Source organism: Coturnix japonica, unplaced genomic scaffold (genome assembly GCF_054131305.1).
Source record: "Coturnix japonica strain WE unplaced genomic scaffold, WE-NBRP24 Scf043, whole genome shotgun sequence".
Lineage (NCBI taxonomy): Eukaryota > Metazoa > Chordata > Aves > Galliformes > Phasianidae > Coturnix > Coturnix japonica.
Window position 1 is genome coordinate 2156260 of NW_028188946.1, and position 18842 is coordinate 2175101.

Genomic DNA, 18842 nt, shown 5'->3' on the forward strand with positions numbered 1-18842 from the left:
TGCCCCCCAGCCCCCCAACAACCCCCTATAACCCCCCAGCCCCCATAAAAGCCCCCCACGACCCCCCACCTGCCCCCCTTACAAACCCCAATTCCCCCCCAGCCCCCCTATAACCCCCCCATTAACCTCAATTCCCCCCAGCCCCCCAACACCCCCCCATTAACCCCCCAAACCCCCATTCCCCCCCTCAGAAACCCCGACACCCCCTTAAAACTCCCCCATAACCCCCCCAGCCCCCCTAACGACCCCCCCGACCCCCGCCCCCCCATAAGCCCCCCATCCCCCCCCCCCATTCACCTATACGGTCTCTCCTGCCCCGGTAGCGCCCCCTCGCGGCCGCCGCTCCACGCGTTCAGCACCTGCGGGAAGAGGCGGCACAGCAGCGCCCCCCAGCGGACGAGCCCGGGCACCGCAGCTACAATGGAACACAACGAGATAATTGGGGGGGGGTCAGCAAACACAGCCCCCCCACAAGCCCCCCAATAACAACACTGCCCCCACACCGCCCCCCCATTGCCCTCAACACCCCCCAGTGCCCACCCAGTCCATCCCCATTGACCCCCATTACCCCCGATCCCCCCCATAAACCCCATTACCCCCCATAGACCCCCCTATTACCTCCCAAACCCCCCCCATTACCCCCCATAGACCCCCCTATTACCTCCCAAACCCCCCCATTGCCCCTTAGACCCATTAACCCTCCCAACCCCCCCCAAAATCCCCCCCCCACGACCCCCCCATAATAAACTCACACCTCCACCAAGGCCCCCAGCACATCCAAGGCCTCCAATACCCCCCAAGCCCCCCCATTATCCCCCTATTACCCCCATTTCCCCCTTAGACCCCTTTAACCCCCCAAACCCCCCCCAAAGACCCCCCCGTCGCCCCCCCCCCATAATAAACTCACGCCTCCACCAACGCCCCCAGCACATCCAGGGCCTCCATGTGCACCGCAGGCAGCAGCAGCAGCCTCAGGGGGGCATCACCCAACCAGCCCTTAAAAATGGGGGGGGGGTTTATTATAGAGCTTCCATTTGGGTCTGGGGTCTGCACAGCCCCCCCCCCTTTAATACTGACTGCATTGCGGGGGGAGGCGCTGAGGGCACAGCACAAAAGGTCCAAAATGTCCCCAACCGGAACCGAAACCGGAGCCACAAAGTCCTGCCTGTATAATGGGGGGGGGGGCAAAAAATGGGGGGGGGGGGGCTGTTATTTGGGGTGAGGGGGGTAAAATGAGGGGGAAGGGGGAATAGATTGGAGTGGGGGGATTCAATTGGGGGGGGGAGGAAATAATGGGGGGGGGGGAGAAATGGGGGGTGGGGGCAGTGGGGGGGGGCTTGGGGGGTGATAAAGAGACTGGGGAATCAATGGGGGGGGCAATAGGGGGTAATAGGGTATAATGGGGGGGTAATGGGGGGTAATAAGGAGACTGGGGGATAAATGGGGGGGTAATGGGGGGTAATAGAGAATAATGTGGGGGGTAATAGGGGATAATGGGGGGGTAATGGGGGGTAATGGGGGGGTAATGGGGGGTAATAAGGAAGCTGGGGATCAATGGCGGGGGGGGGGTAATAGGGAATAATGGGGGTAATAGGGGGTAATAAGGAGGCTGGGGATCGATGGGGGGCAATGGGGGGTTAATTTGGGGGGGTCTTTACCTGAGCAGCAGACACAGGATGCGGCTGAGCCCCGCAAAGCGCTGATGGAGCAGCACCGTGTCCCCCTCCCCATCCAGCCCCCCCCTCCGGGTGGGGGGGGCAGCAGCAGCTCCTCCCCAGCGCCCTCAGTGGGGGGGGGCGGCTCTATTAAAGCAATGGGGGGGGGGGGGGTAGAGAAATACACTGAGACCACCAACCACCCCCCACAAAATGCTTCTCTATGGCCTATGGGACACAAAGACCCCCCCCCCACCATGACCCTCCCACCCCCCTCCCCAGCCCCCCCACTCCAAATCCATCCCCCAAACCCTCCCAAACGCCCCCAAATCCCCCCCAGACCCCCCTTAACCCCCCCCATATCCCCCCCAGACCCCACTTAAACCCCCCCAGGTCCCCTCCTGCCCCCCCATACCCACAAGGTGCTCCATGGGGCAGCAGCCCCCCCCAGCAGCCCCCCACCCCCTCCCAAACCCCCTCATATCCCCCCCAAATGCCCCTTAACCCCCCCAGACCCCCCTTAAACCCCCCCAAGCCCCCCCCCAGCCCCCCCCACACCCACCGGTGGCTCCGTGGGGCAGCAGCCCCCCCAGCATCCTCCTCATGGCCCCCAGGAGCCCCCTGACCTCCTGGTTCCAGCCCTCGCGGTGCCGCAGCCCAGAGCGAAGCCCCGGCCCAGGGAGGGCAGCAGAGCGTAGCACTGACAGGCCAGCTTCAATGGGGGGGGGATATTAAAGACCCCCCAACATGGGGATGAAGACCCCCCCACAACCAAGTATGGACCCCCCCACCCAAGACCCCCCCAACAGCTGCCTGACCCCCCCCCATAGGCTCCAATGGATCCTCTGTGCCCAGCAGACCCCCCCTTAAGGGCCCATCTCTGGGGCTGAAGACCCCCCCAAAGTCAAGTATGGATCCCCCTGTGTCCTTAAGACCCCCCCCTTAAACCTCTCTACCCCCCATAGGCTCCTATGGGCTCTTAGAGGCCCAGCAGACCCCCCCCTTTAAGGCCCCCATTTCCCCTTAAGGACCCTCCTCATGGAACCAAAGACCCCCCCACAGTAAAGTATGGACCCCCCCCTCAAACCCCCCTGACCCCCCCATGGGCTCCTATGGGCCCCCTGAAGCCCCCCCTGACCTTAAAGACCCCCCCATAGGGATGAAGACCCCCCCACAACCAAGTATAGACCCCCCCCCCACCCAAGACCCCCCTTATTTAGGACCCCCCCCCCATTTTACTGCCCCCCCCCCTTTAGGCCCCCCCCCATTTAGGACCCCCCCCCATTTTGGACCCCCCCCACCTCCTGCACTCGCGGTGACTCCGAGTCGATCCGGGCCAGGAAATACGCCGCCAATTTCCCCTTATTTGGGGTGAAAAAAAACCATTTTGGGGTTGGGGGGGAACAAGGTGAAGCCCCCCCATTATTGACGGGGAGGGTCCCTATATTTTCTATGGGGGGGGGGCACTATTTACCCTCATGGAGCCGCAGGCGCGGGGGTAGAAAGTCATGCAGGACTTGATGCCTTCCAACGTCGACACCTCACACTGGGGGGGGTTAATTAACAGGTTAATTAATGACCCCCCCCCCCGTTTCTTTTGGGCCCCCCAGTCAGCTCTGGACCCCCCCCCTCCCCCATAGGACCCCCCAACACCAGAACCCCCATTATCTCCTATAGGCACCATAAGCCAAATTAAGACCCACCCCCCAACCCAAAGCAATTACAATAGGGGGGGGTTTAATGACCCCCCCACCTCCCAGGACCCCCATAATCCCCATAACACCCTCAGGACCCCCATAACCCCCCCCTCCCCATAACCACCCCATACAACCCCCCCCCCCCCCCAACCCTTTAAGCCCGACCCCCAGCTGCTTTACCCCACCTCACCACTAGGGGGCGCCCTTTAACCCCCCATATTAACCAGGGGGCGCCCTGCTTTACCCAACCTCACCGCCAGGGGGCGCCCTTTAACCCCCATATTAACCAGGGGCGCCCTGCTTTACCCCACCTCACCGCCAGGGGGCGCCCCTTTAAACCCCCACCCCCCCACTGATGGGGCGCCCCCATCCTGCCCCACATCCCCACTTATGGGGCGCCCCACACCTCGGCCTTGAGGCCCAGCAGGGACGTGAGCAGCCCCGGGATGTGGTCGGTGCCGATGTCTCGTGCCAGGCCGGGCAGCTGAGCTGAGAACTGCAGCAGTTGGTGCAGCACCGCAACCCCAGCCCCATGGTTGGGGGGGGGGTCCTGAGACTGAGAGGGAGAAATAGGGGTCAGCCCCATAGAGCCGCCCCATAGAGCTGCCCCATAGCAGCCCCCCCACCCCCAAGTATGGAACTGCTGAGGATCCCCCCATAGACACCCCATATCCCCCCATAACCCCCCATATCCCCCCATAATCTTCCATATGGCCACCCCAGGACCCCCATATCCCACTCAAAATCCCCTTAGGACCCCCATAACCCCCCCAGGACCCCACATATCCCCCCATAGACACCCTATAACCCCCCATGTCCCCCCATATTCCACTCAGGATCCCCTTAGGACCCCCATATCCTGCCTATATCCCCCATAACCTCCCATATCCCCACATAGACACCCCATATCCCCCCATAACCCCCCATATGCCCCCCCAGGACCCCCGTATCTCCCTCAGGATCCCCTTAGGACCCCCATAACCCCCCCAGGACCTCAATATCCCCCCATAGAAACTCTATGTCCTCCTATAACCCCCCATATCCCCCATAATCCCCCATATTGCCCCCCCAGGACCCCCATATGTCACTCAAGATCCCCTTAAGACTCCCAAGACCCCAATATCCCCCCATAGACACTCTATATCCCCCCATAACCCCCATATCCCCCTATAACTCCCCATATACACCCTATATCCCCCCATACCCTTACATATCCCCCCCATAACCCCCCATACCCCCCCATAGACACCCTATAACCCCCCATATCCCTCCATATCCCACTCAGGATCCCCCTTAGGACCCCCATATCCCCCCTGTACCCCCATATAACCCCCCTATTCCCCCATAGACACCCCATATCCCCCCATAACCCCTCATATGGCCCCCCAGGACAACCATATCCCCCTCAGGATCCCCTTAGGACCCCCATAACCCCCCCAGGACCCCAATATCCCCCCATAGACACCCTATGTCCTCCTATAACCCCCCATATCCCCCATAATCCCCATATTGCCCCCCCAGGACCCCCATATGGCACTCAAGATCCCCTTAAGACTCCCAAGACCCCAATATCCCCCCACAGACACCCTATATCCCCCTATAACCCCCCATATCCCCCCATAGACACCCTATATCCCCCTATAACCCCCCATAGACACTCTATATCCCTCCATAACCCCCCATATCCCCCTATAACCCCCCATAAACACCCTATATCCCCCCATACCCCCCCATACCCCCAAATATCCCCCCATACCCCCCCATAGACACCCTATAACCCCCCATATCCCCCCATATCCCACTCAGGATCCCCTTAGGACCCCCATATCCCCCTATACCCCCCTATAACCGCCCACATCCCCCCATAGACACCCCATATCCCCCATAACCCCCGCATAACCCCCCATATGCCCCCCCCAGGACCCCCGCATCCCCCTCAGGATCCCCTTAGGACCCCCATAACCCCCCCAGGACCCCCAGATATCCCCCCATAGACACCCTATATCCCCCATATCCCACTCAGGACCCCCATATCCCCCCTATACCCCCCTATGACCCCCCCATATCCCCCCATACACACCCCATATCCCCCCTATATCCCCACATATCCCCCCCATACCCCGCTATACCCCCCCATAACCCTCCATATCCTCCCAAGACACCCTATACCCCCTTGTAACCCCCCATATCCCCCCTATTCCCCCCATATCCCCCCATACACACCCCATATCCCCCCTATATCCCCCCCATATCCCCACATGACACCCCATATCCCCCCTATGCCCCCCATATCCCCCTATATCCCCCAATACCCCCCCATATCCCCCCATAGACACTCTATATCCCCCTATACCCCCCATATCCCCCTATATCCTCCCTATAACCCCCCATATCCCCCCATAGACACCCCATATCCCCCCTATATCCCCCTATAACCCCCATAGACACCTTATATCCCCCCATATCCCCCATATCCCCACATTGACACCCTATATCCCCCTAATACCCCATACCTCCCCATATCCCCCATAACCCCCCATATCCCCCCATACACACCCCATAATCCCCCTATATCCCCCCCATATCCCACATAGACACCCCATATCCCCCCATAACCCCCCTATATCCCCCCTATTCCCCCCATATCCCCCCTATTCCCCCCATATCCCCCCTATATTCCCCATATCCCCCCAATATCCCCCCATAGGCACCCTATACTCCCCCACAACCCCCCATATCCCCCTTATAACCCCCCATAGACAACCTATACCCCTTATAACCCCCCAATATCCCCCCATATCTCCCTTATAACCCCCCATATCCCCCTATATCCCCCATATCTCCCCATAACCCCCCCATATCCCCCCCATATCCCCCCCTATATTCCCCATATCCCCCCAATATCCCCCCATAGGCACCCTATACCCCCCACAACCCCCCATATCCCCCTATATCCCCCCATAGACAACCTATACCCCCCTACAACCCCCCAATATCCCCCCATATCCCCCCTATATCCCCCATATCCCCCCATAACCCCCCTATATCCCCCATACCCCCCATATCCCCCCTATATTCCCCCATATCCCCCCAATATCCCCCCATAGGCACCCTATACCCCCCCACAACCCCCCATATCCCCCTATATCCCCCCATAGACAACCTATACCCCCTTATAACCCCCAATATCCCCCCATATCCCCCTTATAACCCCCCATATCCCCCCATAACCCCCCTATATCCCCCATATCTCCCCCATATCCCCCTATATCCCCCCTATATTCCCCCATATCCCCCCAATATCCCCCCATAGGCACCCTATACTCCCCCACAACCCCCATATCCCCCTTATACCCCCCATAGACAACCTATACCCCCTTATAACCCCCCAATATCCCCCCATATCTCCCTTATAACCCCCCATATCCCCCCTATATCCCCCATATCTCCCCATAACCCCCCATATCCCCCCCATATCCCCCCTATATTCCCCATAACCCCCCAATATCCCCCCATAGGCACCCTATACCCCCCACAACCCCCCATATCCCCCTATATCCCCCCATAGACAACCTATACCCCCCTACAACCCCCCAATATCCCCCCATATCCCCTATATCCCCCCATATCCCCCCATAACCCCCCTATATCCCCCCATACCCCCCATATCCCCCCTATATTCCCCCATATCCCCCCAATATCCCCCCATAGGCACCCTATACCCCCCCACAACCCCCCATATCCCCCTATATCCCCCCATAGACAACCTATACCCCCTTATAACCCCCCAATATCCCCCCATATCCCCCTTATAACCCCCCATATCCCCCCATAACCCCCCTATATCCCCCATATCTCCCCCATATCCCCCCTATATCCCCCCTATATTCCCCCATATCCCCCCAATATCCCCCCATATACACCCTATACCCCCCCACAAGCCCCCATATCCCCCTTATAACCCCCCATAGACAACCTATACCCCCCTATAACCCCCCAATATCCCCCCATATCCCCCCTTATAACCCCCCATATCCCCCCATAACCCCCCTATATCCCCCATATCTCCCCATAACCCCCCATATCCCCCCATACCCCCCATATACCCCCATATCCCCCCTATATTCCCCCATATCCCCCCAATATCCCCCCATAGGCACCCTATACCCCCCCACAACCCCCATATCCCCCTTATAACCCCCATATCCCCTCATAGACACCCTATATCCCCCTATATACCCCTATATCCCCTATCCCCACCTGCAGTACTTGCTGCAGCGCCCTGAGCCATGGCAGACATTGCAGCTGGAACTGCTCCGTGTGACTCTCACTGACCAGCAGGGCCAGCAGGCACAGCCCCTCGAACCTGAATCCCATTGGCTGATCACCAAAGGGGGTGGGGCCAATAGGCCCCACCCTCACAGCCCCAAAAGGAAAAAGCTCGACGCCGATTGGCCGCCTCAGCCCCAACCCGGGTGAGCAGCCAATCGGAAGCGTCCGTCCCAGCCTCCTTGCGCCCCATTGGTCGCCACTCACCTGGTCTTCATGGAGCCCAACCGGGAACCGGCCACCGCGATGAGCGCCCCCCAGGGCCTGGGAGGACTGAGGGGTCACGGGGTCAGGGGTCAGAGGTCATGGGGGGTCAGAGGTCACGAGGGGGGGCAAAGAATGGGGCAATTGAGGCCAATTTGGAGCATTTTGGGCCTGTCTGGTGCATTTTGGGGCAAATTTGGGGTATTTTGGGTCATTTTGGGCCGGATTTGGGACATTTTGGGGCATTTTGGGCCGATTCGTGGCTCCGTGTGTGTCCCGTTACCAGCCCGTGTCCGGCTCAGGGGTCACGTGAGTTGGGGGGAGGTCAGAGGTCACACGTAGAGGCGGGAAAGTCCCCACGTGACACGTGGGAGCGCGGCCCATTGTCCAATATGGCGGGGGGGATAACGGGGCTTAACGGGAAATAACGGGACATAACGATTAATAACGGGTCTGTGTGTTCCTTACCTGAGCTCCGCCGCAGTCCCTCAGTCCCCGCACCAATCCCGGCATCGCTCCCGGTGCCGTGTGCAACGCGCTCAGCGCCTCCAGAAGCGCCGCAGCCGGAGCGCGAGCGGCCGCCACCGCCGCCATGATGGAGCTCGCGGCGCACTGAGATGACGTCAACAGCAGAGCGCCGACTTCCGGTGTGGACCAACGAGACGATGCCTAGAGCGCCCACAGGCGGACTTCCGGTGTAGGGGTTGAATGGCGCATGCGCGACCGGAAGTGAAGCCGGAAGTGAAGGAAGGAGGAAAGATGGCGGGTTACGGCGTGGCCAACGAGAGGCTGCGGGCGTTGGAGGAGCTGGAGAGAGAGATCGGGGTCGCGCTGCAGAGCGCGGGTGGGAGCGGAGAAAGATGGCGGCGGGGCGGGGCCTGTAAAAGGGGCGGGGCCTAAAGGGGGAGAGCGGGGCGGAAGTGGGCGGGGCTTGAATGGAGGGGAGCGGGACCCGGATGTGGGCGGGGCTTAATCAGTGGTGGGCGGGACTTGTGGGTTAAAGGGGATTGTGATTGGTTGGCTCATGATATTTAAATAGAGGTGTGGGCGGGGCTCAAGGGTGGGCGGGGCTTGTGGGTTATAAGGCATTGTGATTGGTTGGGCTGGTATTTAAATAGAGGAGGTGTGGGCGGGGCTTAAGGTGGGCGGTGTTTCGGGGTGGGCGGGGCTTATGCTAATGAGCTCTTAAAGGGCCAGTGCTGTGGGCGGGGCTTGAGGGTGGGAGGAGCTTTAAGGTTGAGGTGGGGGGGGCCTTAAAGGGACAGTGCGCTCCTATATGGAGGAAGGGGTGAGAGGTGAGAGGTCGTGACCTGCCCTTTGCCCTTTAGGGTCGGTGATCCTGGAGCTGTCCAAGGAGAAGGCCGCAGAGCGGCTCCTGGAGCGCCAGGCCGCAGCCTTTGGGGCGGCTGTGGCCAAAGTGGAGGCCGAGCTGGGGGCACAGATCCGGTACCTGACACAGGTCAGGGGGGTCAGAGGTCTGGGGTCAAAGGTCAGGGGGTGAAAGGTCAGGGGTCAAGGGTGGGGTGAGATCTTGACCCAAAATGGAGCTGGGAGGCCTCAAAACTGAGGGTTCTCACCCCAAAATGGCGCCTGTGTGGCCATATATGGAGGGGGCGGGGCTACGGGGGGGGGCGTGGTCAGTGGGTAGGGCATGCAGAAGGGGCGGGGCTTTCATCAATTAGGGCGTGGTTATGCAAATTAGGTTTGGGGGCATGTTAATGTGGGATGGGGCGTGGCCACGGTGGGGGGGGGGGGGGGGGGGGGGGGGCGTGGTCATGCAAATCAGGGGGCAGCGTATGTTAATGAGGGTGTTTGTGAATGGGGGCGTGGTTATGCAAATCGGGGGGTTGGGTATGATAATGGAGGCAGGGCCATGTTGGAGGGGCGTGGTCACATGGGTTTGGCGGCCATATTGGAGGGTCTTTTGGGGGCGTGGCCTCGTGGGTGTGGGCGTGTCCTGTCGCTGAAGCCCCGCCCCCTTTTGTAGGTGGCCACGGGGCAGCCCCACGAAGGCTCCAGTTACGCGGCCAGGAAGGGCTGCCAGCTGGCACTGAACAGGATGGAGTACGCCAGGAGGAGGATCGGGGAGCTGCAGAGGGGCTGCCAGCAGCTGCTGGATGCTTAATGGGGGGAGATATGGGGCCTATGGGGGAGATATGGGGCTGCCAGCAGCTGCTGGATGCTTAATGGGGGGAGATGGGGGGAGATATGGGGCCTATGGGGGGAGATATGGGGCCTATAGAGGGAGATATGGGGCTGTCAGCAGCTGCTGGATGCATGAGGGGCTATGGGGAGATGTGGGGCTGTAAGGACATGATGGACCCATAGGGGATAATGGGGGGAGATGTGGGGCTGTAAGGACATGATGGACCCATAGGGGGCGCTGTGGATGGATGGATGTGGGGAGACCCCACATGTGTGGGGCAGAATAAAGGGCTGCATTGGTGTCTTACGTTTGTGGGGTCTCTGTGGGGCAACTGGGGGGTCCCTATGGGGTCTCTATGGGGTTTGGGGTCTCAATGTGGTTCCTATGGGGTCCCTATGGGTCTCTATGGGGATTGGGGTCCCCATGGAATCTCTATGGGATTTCTATGGGGTTTTGGGGTCCCTCTGGGGTATCTATGGGATCCCTGTGGGGTCTCAGTGTGGTTCCTATGGGATCTATGGAGTCCCTATGGGTCTCTATGGGGTTTGGGGTCTCAATGTGGTTCCTATGGGGTCCCTATGGGTCTCTATGGGGTTTGGAGTCTCTATGGGGTCCCTATGGGTCCCTATGGGGTCCATATGTCGCTATGGGGACTGAGGGGGCGGAGTCACTTCCGGTCTCAACCACCCCACGTGGCTCCGCCCCCATTTCCGGTTCGGGGCGGGATTTCCGGGTGGTGACGTCACACCGAAACTCCCTCCAGCCCCTCCCCCACCGCTATAGGGCGATCTATGGGGCACCCGATCTATGGGGCACCCGATCTATGGGGCACCCGATCTATGGGGCACCCGATCAATGGGGCACCCATCCTATGGGGCTGTCTATAGGGCAGGCAATCTATGGGGCCATCTATGGGGCACCCAATTTATGGGGTTGTCTATGGGGTAGGATACCTATGGGGCTGTCTATGGGGCACCCAATCAATGGGGCACCCAATCTATGTGGCTGTCTATGGGGCACCCAACCTATGGGGCACCCAATGAATGGGGTCACCTATGGGGCAGGCAATCTATGGGGCTGTCTATGGGGCAGTCAATCTATGGGGCAGGCAATCTATGGGGCTGTCTATGTGTCTGTCTATGGGGCAGTCAATCTATGGGGCAGGCAATCTATGGGGCTGTCTATGGGGCAGGCAATCTATGGGGCAGGCAATCTATGTGGCTGTCTATGGGGCAGTCAATCTATGGGGCAGGCAATCTATGGGGCTGTCTATGGGGCTGTCTATGGGGCAGGCAATCTATGTGGCTGTCTATGGGGCAGTCAATCTATGGGGCAGGCAATCTATGGGGCTGTCTATGGGGCAGGCAATCTATGTGGCTGTCTATGGGGCAGTCAATCTATGGGGCGCTCCCTCTATGGGGCAGCCCCTCCCCCCGTTCCCGTGCTGCCCCACAGCCGTTATGGGGCGGCCCCACCCCTGACCCCAACCCGACCCGAAACCCCCCCCCCGGCCCCGCCCTGTGACGTCAGCGCCCCTCCCGTGGGGCAGCGCCCCCTTTATATGGGGCAGGGCAACTGCCGGACCCACAGCACAGCGCCATAGGGGACACGGGACCCATAGGGAGCATAGGGCCTATAGGGGATATAGGGCCTATAGCGGATAGGGGACCTATAGGGGATAGGGGACCTATAGCAGATATAGGGCCCAGCGGACCCATAGGGGAGGCCACAGCAGCCCCATAGGACCCCCAGGACCCATAGCAACCCCATAGCAGCCCCATAGGAGCCCCATAGCAGCCCCAAGGACACCCAGGACCCACAGCAGCCCCATAGGATTCCCATAGCACCCCAAGGCCCCATAGCAGCCCCAAGGACTCCCGGGACCCACAGCAGCCCCATAGGAGCCCCATAGCAGCCCCAGGCCCCATAGCAGCCCCATAGCAGCCCCATAGCACCCCAAGGCCCCACAGCAGCCCTATATCTTCCCCCCACTCCCCCCAAAGGACCCCAGGCCCTCCCCATCACCCCATACCCCAGCCCCACAACTCATCCCAGCCCCATAACTCCCCCCAGCCCCATAACTCACCCCAGCCCCACAACTCACCCCAGCCCCATAACTCATCTCCGCCCCATATCCCAGCCCCATAACTCACCCCAGCCCTACACCCCAGCCCCATAACTCCCCCCAGCCCCATAACTCAGCGCAGCCCCATAGCGATGGCCAATAGTGCTGTGGAGCTGCTGGGCCTGGCGCTGGCTCTGTGTGGTTGGGGGGCGGTGGTGGCGGCCACGGCGCTGTGGCAATGGCAGACCAGCACCTACGCGGGGGACAACATCGTCACGGCCGTGTCCACCTACCAGGGGCTGTGGGGCAGCTGCGTCAGCACCAGCACCGGGCAGCTGCAATGCAAGGCCTACGACTCACTGCTGGCACTGCCAGGTCGGTTATGGGGTGATATGGGGCGGCTATGGGGCAGCTATGGGGCTGGGGGGTCATATAGGGGTATGGGGGTATGGGGTGTTATGGGGCTATGGCAGCTGCAGTGCAAGGCCTACGACTCACTGCTGGCACTGCCAGGTCGGTTATGGGGTGATATGGGGGGATATGGGGTGATATGGGGGGATATGGGGCGGCTATGGGGCTGGGGGGTCATATAGGGGTATGGGGGTATTGGGGGTTATGGGGCTATGGCAGCTGCAGTGCAAGGCCTACGACTCACTGCTGGCACTGCCAGGTCAGTTATGGGGTGATATGGGGCAGCTATGGGGCAGCTATGGGGCTGGGGGGGCCTTATATGGGCAGAGGGGTATGGGGTTATGGGGGGGTTATAGGGTGTTATGGGGGGTTATGGGGCTATGGCAGCTGCAGTGCAAGGCCTACGACTCACTGCTGGCACTGCCAGGTCGGTTATGGGGTGATATGGGGCGGCTATGGGGCTGGGGGGTCATATAGGGGTATGGGGGTATTGGGGGTTATGGGGTGTTATGGGGCTATGGCAGCTGCACTGCAAGGCCTACAACTCACTGCTGGCACTGCCAGGTCAGTTATGGGGCAGCTATGGGGCTGGGGAGCGGTCATATAGGGGCAGTTATTGGGCAGTGATGGGGAGGTTATAGGGTGGCGATGGGGCGATTGTAGGGTGGTGATGGGCTTCTATGGGGCGGTGATGGCTTCTATGGGGTGCTATGGGTTTCTATGGGGCAGTGATGGTTTTCTGTGGGGTGCTATGGGTTTCTATGGGGCAGCAATAGGTTTCTATGGGGCAGCAATGGGTTTCTATGGGGCAGTGATGGGTTTCTATGGGGTGCTATGGGTTTCTATGGGTCCGTGGTGGTTTCTATGGGGCAGCCATGGGGCGGTTATGGGGCGGTGATGGGTTTCTATGGGTCAGTGATGGATTCTATGGGGTGCTATGGGTTTCTATGGGGTGCTATTGGTTTCTATGGGGTGCTATGGGTTTCTATGGGGTGCTGTTGGTCTCTATGGGGCAGCCATGGGGCGGTTATGGGGCGGTGATGGGTTTCTATGGGTCAGTGATGGTTTCTATGGGGTGCTATGGGTTTCTATGGGGTGCTATGGGTTTCTATGGGGTGCTATGGGTTTCTATTGGTTTCTATGGGTTTCTATGGGGTGCTGTTGGTTTCTATGGGGTGCTATTGGTTTCTATGGGGTGCTATGGGTCTCTATGGGGTGCTATGGGTCTCTATGGGGTGCTATGGGTCTCTATGGGGCAGCCATGGGGTGGTTATGGGGCGGTGTCGCGGTGCCGCTCCCCATGGGTGGGGTTGGGGTGGGGGAGGGGCGGGGGGACCTTTGTCCCCATGGGGTGGGGGGGGGGAACCGCACCCCAACGGTGACAGGGACCATAAACGGGGGCGGGGCTGGAATGGGGGCGGGGGGGATCTATGGGGTTTCTATGGGGATCTATGGGGTGCTATGGGGCTCTATGGGGCGCTATGGGGTGCTATAGGGCTCTATGGGGTTTCTATGGGGCTCTGTGGGGTCTCTGTGGGGCTCAGTGGGGCTCTATTGGGTGGTATGGGGCTCTATGTGTCTCTATGGGTCTCTATGGGTTTCTATGGGTCTCTATGGGGTCTCTATGGGGTTTCTATGGGTCTCTATGGGGTCTCTATGGGGCTCTATGGGGTGCAGTGGGTCTCTATGGGTTTCTATGGGTTTCTATGGGGCTCTATGGGGCTTTATCTCACAGATCCTGACCCCATCTGACCCCTCTTGTGACCCCATGACCCCTTAACCCCACTGACCCTGTGACCCCCTGACCCCCCTGACCCCACATGACCCCTATAACCCCTATGACCCCCTGACCCCCCAGCCCCACTGACCCCCAACGACCCCCCATGACCCTATATAACCCCTATGACCCCTATATGACCCCAAGACCCCTATGACCCCCATGACCCCTACGACCCCCCATGACCCTATATGACCCCTATAACTCCTCTGACCCTATATGACCCCTATATGACCCCCATGACCCCTACGACCCCCCATGACCCTATATGACCCCTATAACTCCTCTGACCCTATATGACCCCTATATGACCCCCATGACCCCTACGACCCCCTATGACCCCCTATATGACCCCATATGACCCTATATGACCCCTATAACCCCTATGACCCCATATGGCCCCATATGACCCTATATGACCCCTATAACCCCTTTGACCTCCTATATGACCCCAAGACCCCTATGACCCCTATAACCCCTTGACCCCAATGACCCCTATAACCCCTATGACCCCCTATATGACCCCCATGACCCTATATGACCCCAAGACCCCTATGACCCCTATAACCCCCCATGCCCCCTCATGACCCCAATGACCCCTATAACCCCTTGACCCCAATGACCCCCAGATGCCCCCTGACCTCCTGACCCCGCTGACCTCTGCCCTTTGCCCTTTCCCGCAGCGTCCACGCAGGCCACGCGTGCTCTGATGCTGCTGTCGGCCATTTTGGGTCCCCTGGCTCTTGGGGTGGCGCTGCCGGGGCTGCAGTGCACACAGTGCGGGGACCCCAACAACAAGGGGCGCATGGCGGGAACCGGGGGGGGAGCGTTTGTCGTCGCAGGTAGGAGACCCCCCTGAGGGACCCCCATAGGACCCCCATAGGAACCCCATTGGGAACCCCCCTAATGGACCCCCCATAGAACCCCCCTAAGGGACCCCTAAGGGACCCCCCCTAATGGACCCCCATTGGGAACCCCCCTAATGGACCCCCCATAGAACCCCCCTAAGGGACCCCTAAGGGACCCCCCCTAATGGACCCCCATTGGGAACCCCCCTAATGGACCCCCTTATAGAACCCCCCCTAAGGGACCCCCATAGAACCCCCATAGGAACCCCTATGGGACCCCCCTAATGGACCCCCCCATAGAACCCCCCTAAGGGACCCCCATAGAACCTCCATAGGAACCCATAAGGGAACCCCCCTAATGGACACCCCTATAGAACCATTATAGGACCCCTATTGGGGACCCCCCTAAAGGACCCCCTATGGGAACACCTTATAGGACCCCCCTTATGGACCCCCATTGGGAACCCCCCCTAAAGGGCCCCCCATAGAACCCCTATAGGAACCCCTTATAGGACCCCCATTGGGAACCCCCCTAGTGGATCCCCCTATAGAACCATTATAGGACCCCCATTGGGAACACTTAAAGAACCCCCCTATAGAACTCCTATAGGAACCCCTAAAGGACCCCCATTGGAACCCCCCTAAAGGACCCCCTTATAGAACCCCTATAGCAACCCCTTATAGAACCCCCCTAAAGGACCCCCATTGGGAACCCCCCCTAAAGGACCCCTTATAGTACCCCCCTATAGGAAGTTCTAAGGGACCCCCCTATAGAACCCCCATAGGAACCCCTTATAGGAGCCCCCCTAAAGGACCCCTATAAGAACCCCTATAGGACCCCCCCCTTATAGGAACCCTTATAGGACCCCCCCTGAGGGACCCCCATTAGGAACCCCCCTAAAGGACCCTCTTGTAGAACCCCCCTAAAGGACCCCCTTATAGAACCATTATAGGACCCCTATTGGGAACACCTATAGGAACCCCTTATGGGACCCTTATAGGAACCCCCTAAAGGACCCCCATTGGGAACCCACCATGGGAAGCCCCCTGTTGGACCCCCTTATGGGACCCCTATAGGAACCCCACTATGGGACCCCCCTATAGCCTCTCCTTATAGGACCCCCTTATAAGACCCACCCCAAGGGACCCCCATTGGGAACCCACCATGGGAACCCCCCTGTAGGACCCCCCTAATGGATCCCTATTGGGAACCCATCGAAAGCCCCCCTAAGGGATTTTTGGGTTCATTTCATGCAATTTTAGGTCCATTTTGGGGTTAATTTCCCAGCATTCTGAGCCCGTTTTTGGGGTTCCATTTGGGGTTCCATTTTTGAGCTCATTTTCCATCCTTTTGGGCCCATTTTGGGGTCCATTTTTGGGCTCATTTCCCATCATTCTGGGCCCATTTTCAGGCTGAATTCCTGCCATTTTGGGCCCATTTTGGGGCTGAATTCTGTCCATTTCGGTCCCATTTTTGGGGTCCATTTTTGGGCTGTTTTCCTGCTGTTCTGGCCCCATTTTTGGGCTGAATTCCGGCTCTTTTGGGTCCTTCAGGGCTGTGTTCCCTGGTGGCCTGTTCCTGGTACGCGCATCGAGTCATCACCGACTTCTACAACGCGCTGATCCCCGTCAACCTCAAGTGAGTGCGGCGCCATGGGGAGATATGGGGGGATATGGGGAGATATGGGGAGATATGGGGAGATATGGGGGGATATGGGGAGATATGGGGAGATATGGGGGGATATGGGGGGATATGGGGCATCTATGGGGAGATATGGGGAGATATGGGGGGATATGGGGCATCTATGGGGAGATATGGGGAGATATGGGGGGATATGGGGCATCTATGGGGAGATATGGGGAGATATGGGGGGATATGGGGCATCTATGGGGAGATATGGGGAGATATGGGGGGATATGGGGCATCTATGGGGAGATATGGGGAGATATGGGGGGATATGGGGCATCTATGGGGAGATATGGGGAGATATGGGGGGATATGGGGCATCTATGGGGAGATATGGGGAGATATGGGGGGATATGGGGCATCTATGGGGAGATATGGGGGAATATGGGGAGATATGGGGCATCTATGGGGAGATATGGGGGGATATGGGGCATCTATGGGGAGATATGGGGGGATATGGGGCATCTATGGGGGGATATGGGGGGATATAGGGCATCTATGGGGGGATATGGGGGGACATGGGGCATCTATGGGGGGATATGGGGGGACATGGGGCATCTATGGGGGGATATGGGGGGACATGGGGCATCTATGGGGGGATATGGGGCATCTATGGGGGGATATGGGGTCTCTATGGGGGGATATAGGACATCTATGGGGAGATATGGGGGATATGGGGGGATATGGGGCATCTATGGGGGGATATGGGGGATATAGGGCATCTATGGGGAGATATGGGGCATCTATGGGGGGATATGGGGCATCTATGGGGGGATATGGGGATATATGGGGGTATATGGGGATATATGGGGGGATATGGGGGGATATGGGTCTCTATGGGGGGATATGGGGCATCTATGGGGGGATATGGGGGAATATGGCGCATCTATGGGGTATCTATGGGGGGACATGGGGTCTCTATGGGTAGATATGGGGGGATATGGGGTATCTATGGGGGAATATGGGGCGCTATGGGTGGATATAGGGTTTCTATGGGGGGTCCTATGGGGGGATATGGGGTATCTATGGGGGAATATGGGGTACTATGGGGTCTCTACGGGGCCCTATGCAGGATATGGGGAGATATGGGGCCCTATGGGTCCCAATGACTCTCAGTGGGTCCCTATGGGGTCTCAATGGGTCTCTATGGGGTCTCTATGTGTCCCTATGGCTCCCAATGGCTCCCAACGGTTCCGTTCCCGCAGGTACGAGCTGGGCCCGGCGCTGTTCGTGGGCTGGGCCGGTTCCGCGCTGTTGTTGTTGGGCGGTTCCGCGCTGCTCTGCTCCTGCGGGAACCGAACCGGAACCGGAAAGGCCCGATACCCACGTGTCAACAACGCGCCGAGGAAAGCCGGAAGCGGAAGTGCCACCGACTACGTCTGAGTGACGCCCTCCAGTACGACGAGCAACCAATCGGATCGCAGAACCGGCCTTTAGCCCCGCCCCCTCAAACCACGCCTCTTCAATTCTACCCCGCTCGACCGACCGGAACCGGAAGTGACGACAATAACGACTGAGCGCGCCCTCCAGCAGGCCACGCCCCCACGGCCCCCAATCCACCAATCGGATCGCAGCGCGCCCTTTTAGCCCCGCCCCCTTCAGCCCCCCCCCCCAAATTTGGGGCCGTTTCCCCCTATTTGATCATTTCTCGCCATTTTAGGCCGTTTCTCCATCTCCCGTTTTTCCTCTCGCGATATTTCATCATTTTGGGCTCATTTCCCCCATTTCGGGTCCATTTCCCCAATTCTGTTCGTTTTTTCCCCTCTCTGTTGATTTTTAATCACTTTTTTCCCCAAAACCGATCGATTTCCCCCCAAAATCACCATTTTCTACCCAATTTTCCCCATTTTCTCCCCCAATTTCGCCATTCCTGGCCCCATTCGGGCCTTTTGGGGCCATTTTGGGGCCTTTTCCCTTATTTTGTACTTTTCCCCCCATTTCCTCCTTCTTTCCTCCCAATTTCCTCATTTTTATACGAAATAAACTTGTTTTTTTGGAGCCTTTTACCCAATTCCGGCCTTTT

The 18842-nt window shown here is 59.1% G+C and overlaps 3 protein-coding genes across 3 annotated transcripts; 2 read left to right on the forward strand and 1 right to left on the reverse strand.

Moving 5' to 3' along the window:
* Nucleotides 1–297: 297 nt before the first annotated feature.
* On the reverse strand, nucleotides 298–8504 carry PELP1 (proline, glutamate and leucine rich protein 1). The gene is made up of 11 exons (XM_085531588.1): nucleotides 8354–8504; nucleotides 7889–7954; nucleotides 7613–7718; nucleotides 3759–3908; nucleotides 3130–3201; nucleotides 2957–3016; nucleotides 2218–2367; nucleotides 1659–1802; nucleotides 1078–1165; nucleotides 908–996; nucleotides 298–415 (listed from the first exon to the last, which is right to left on the reverse strand). The coding sequence occupies exons 2-7, from the start codon at nucleotides 7897–7899 to the stop codon at nucleotides 2257–2259; spliced, it is 510 nt and encodes a 169-aa protein (XP_085387714.1). The 5' UTR covers nucleotides 7900–7954; nucleotides 8354–8504; the 3' UTR covers nucleotides 298–415; nucleotides 908–996; nucleotides 1078–1165; nucleotides 1659–1802; nucleotides 2218–2256.
* A 65-nt stretch (nucleotides 8505–8569) lies between these two features.
* MED11 (mediator complex subunit 11) lies at nucleotides 8570–10337 on the forward strand. The gene is made up of 3 exons (XM_015850885.3): nucleotides 8570–8729; nucleotides 9214–9344; nucleotides 9873–10337. The coding sequence occupies exons 1-3, from the start codon at nucleotides 8594–8596 to the stop codon at nucleotides 10008–10010; spliced, it is 405 nt and encodes a 134-aa protein (XP_015706371.2). The 5' UTR covers nucleotides 8570–8593; the 3' UTR covers nucleotides 10011–10337.
* Nucleotides 10338–12122: 1785 nt separating this feature from the next.
* LOC107307377 (claudin-7) lies at nucleotides 12123–18825 on the forward strand. The gene is made up of 4 exons (XM_085531587.1): nucleotides 12123–12471; nucleotides 14968–15126; nucleotides 16687–16771; nucleotides 18025–18825. The coding sequence occupies exons 1-4, from the start codon at nucleotides 12249–12251 to the stop codon at nucleotides 18200–18202; spliced, it is 645 nt and encodes a 214-aa protein (XP_085387713.1). The 5' UTR covers nucleotides 12123–12248; the 3' UTR covers nucleotides 18203–18825.
* The last annotated feature ends 17 nt before the right edge of the window (nucleotides 18826–18842 follow it).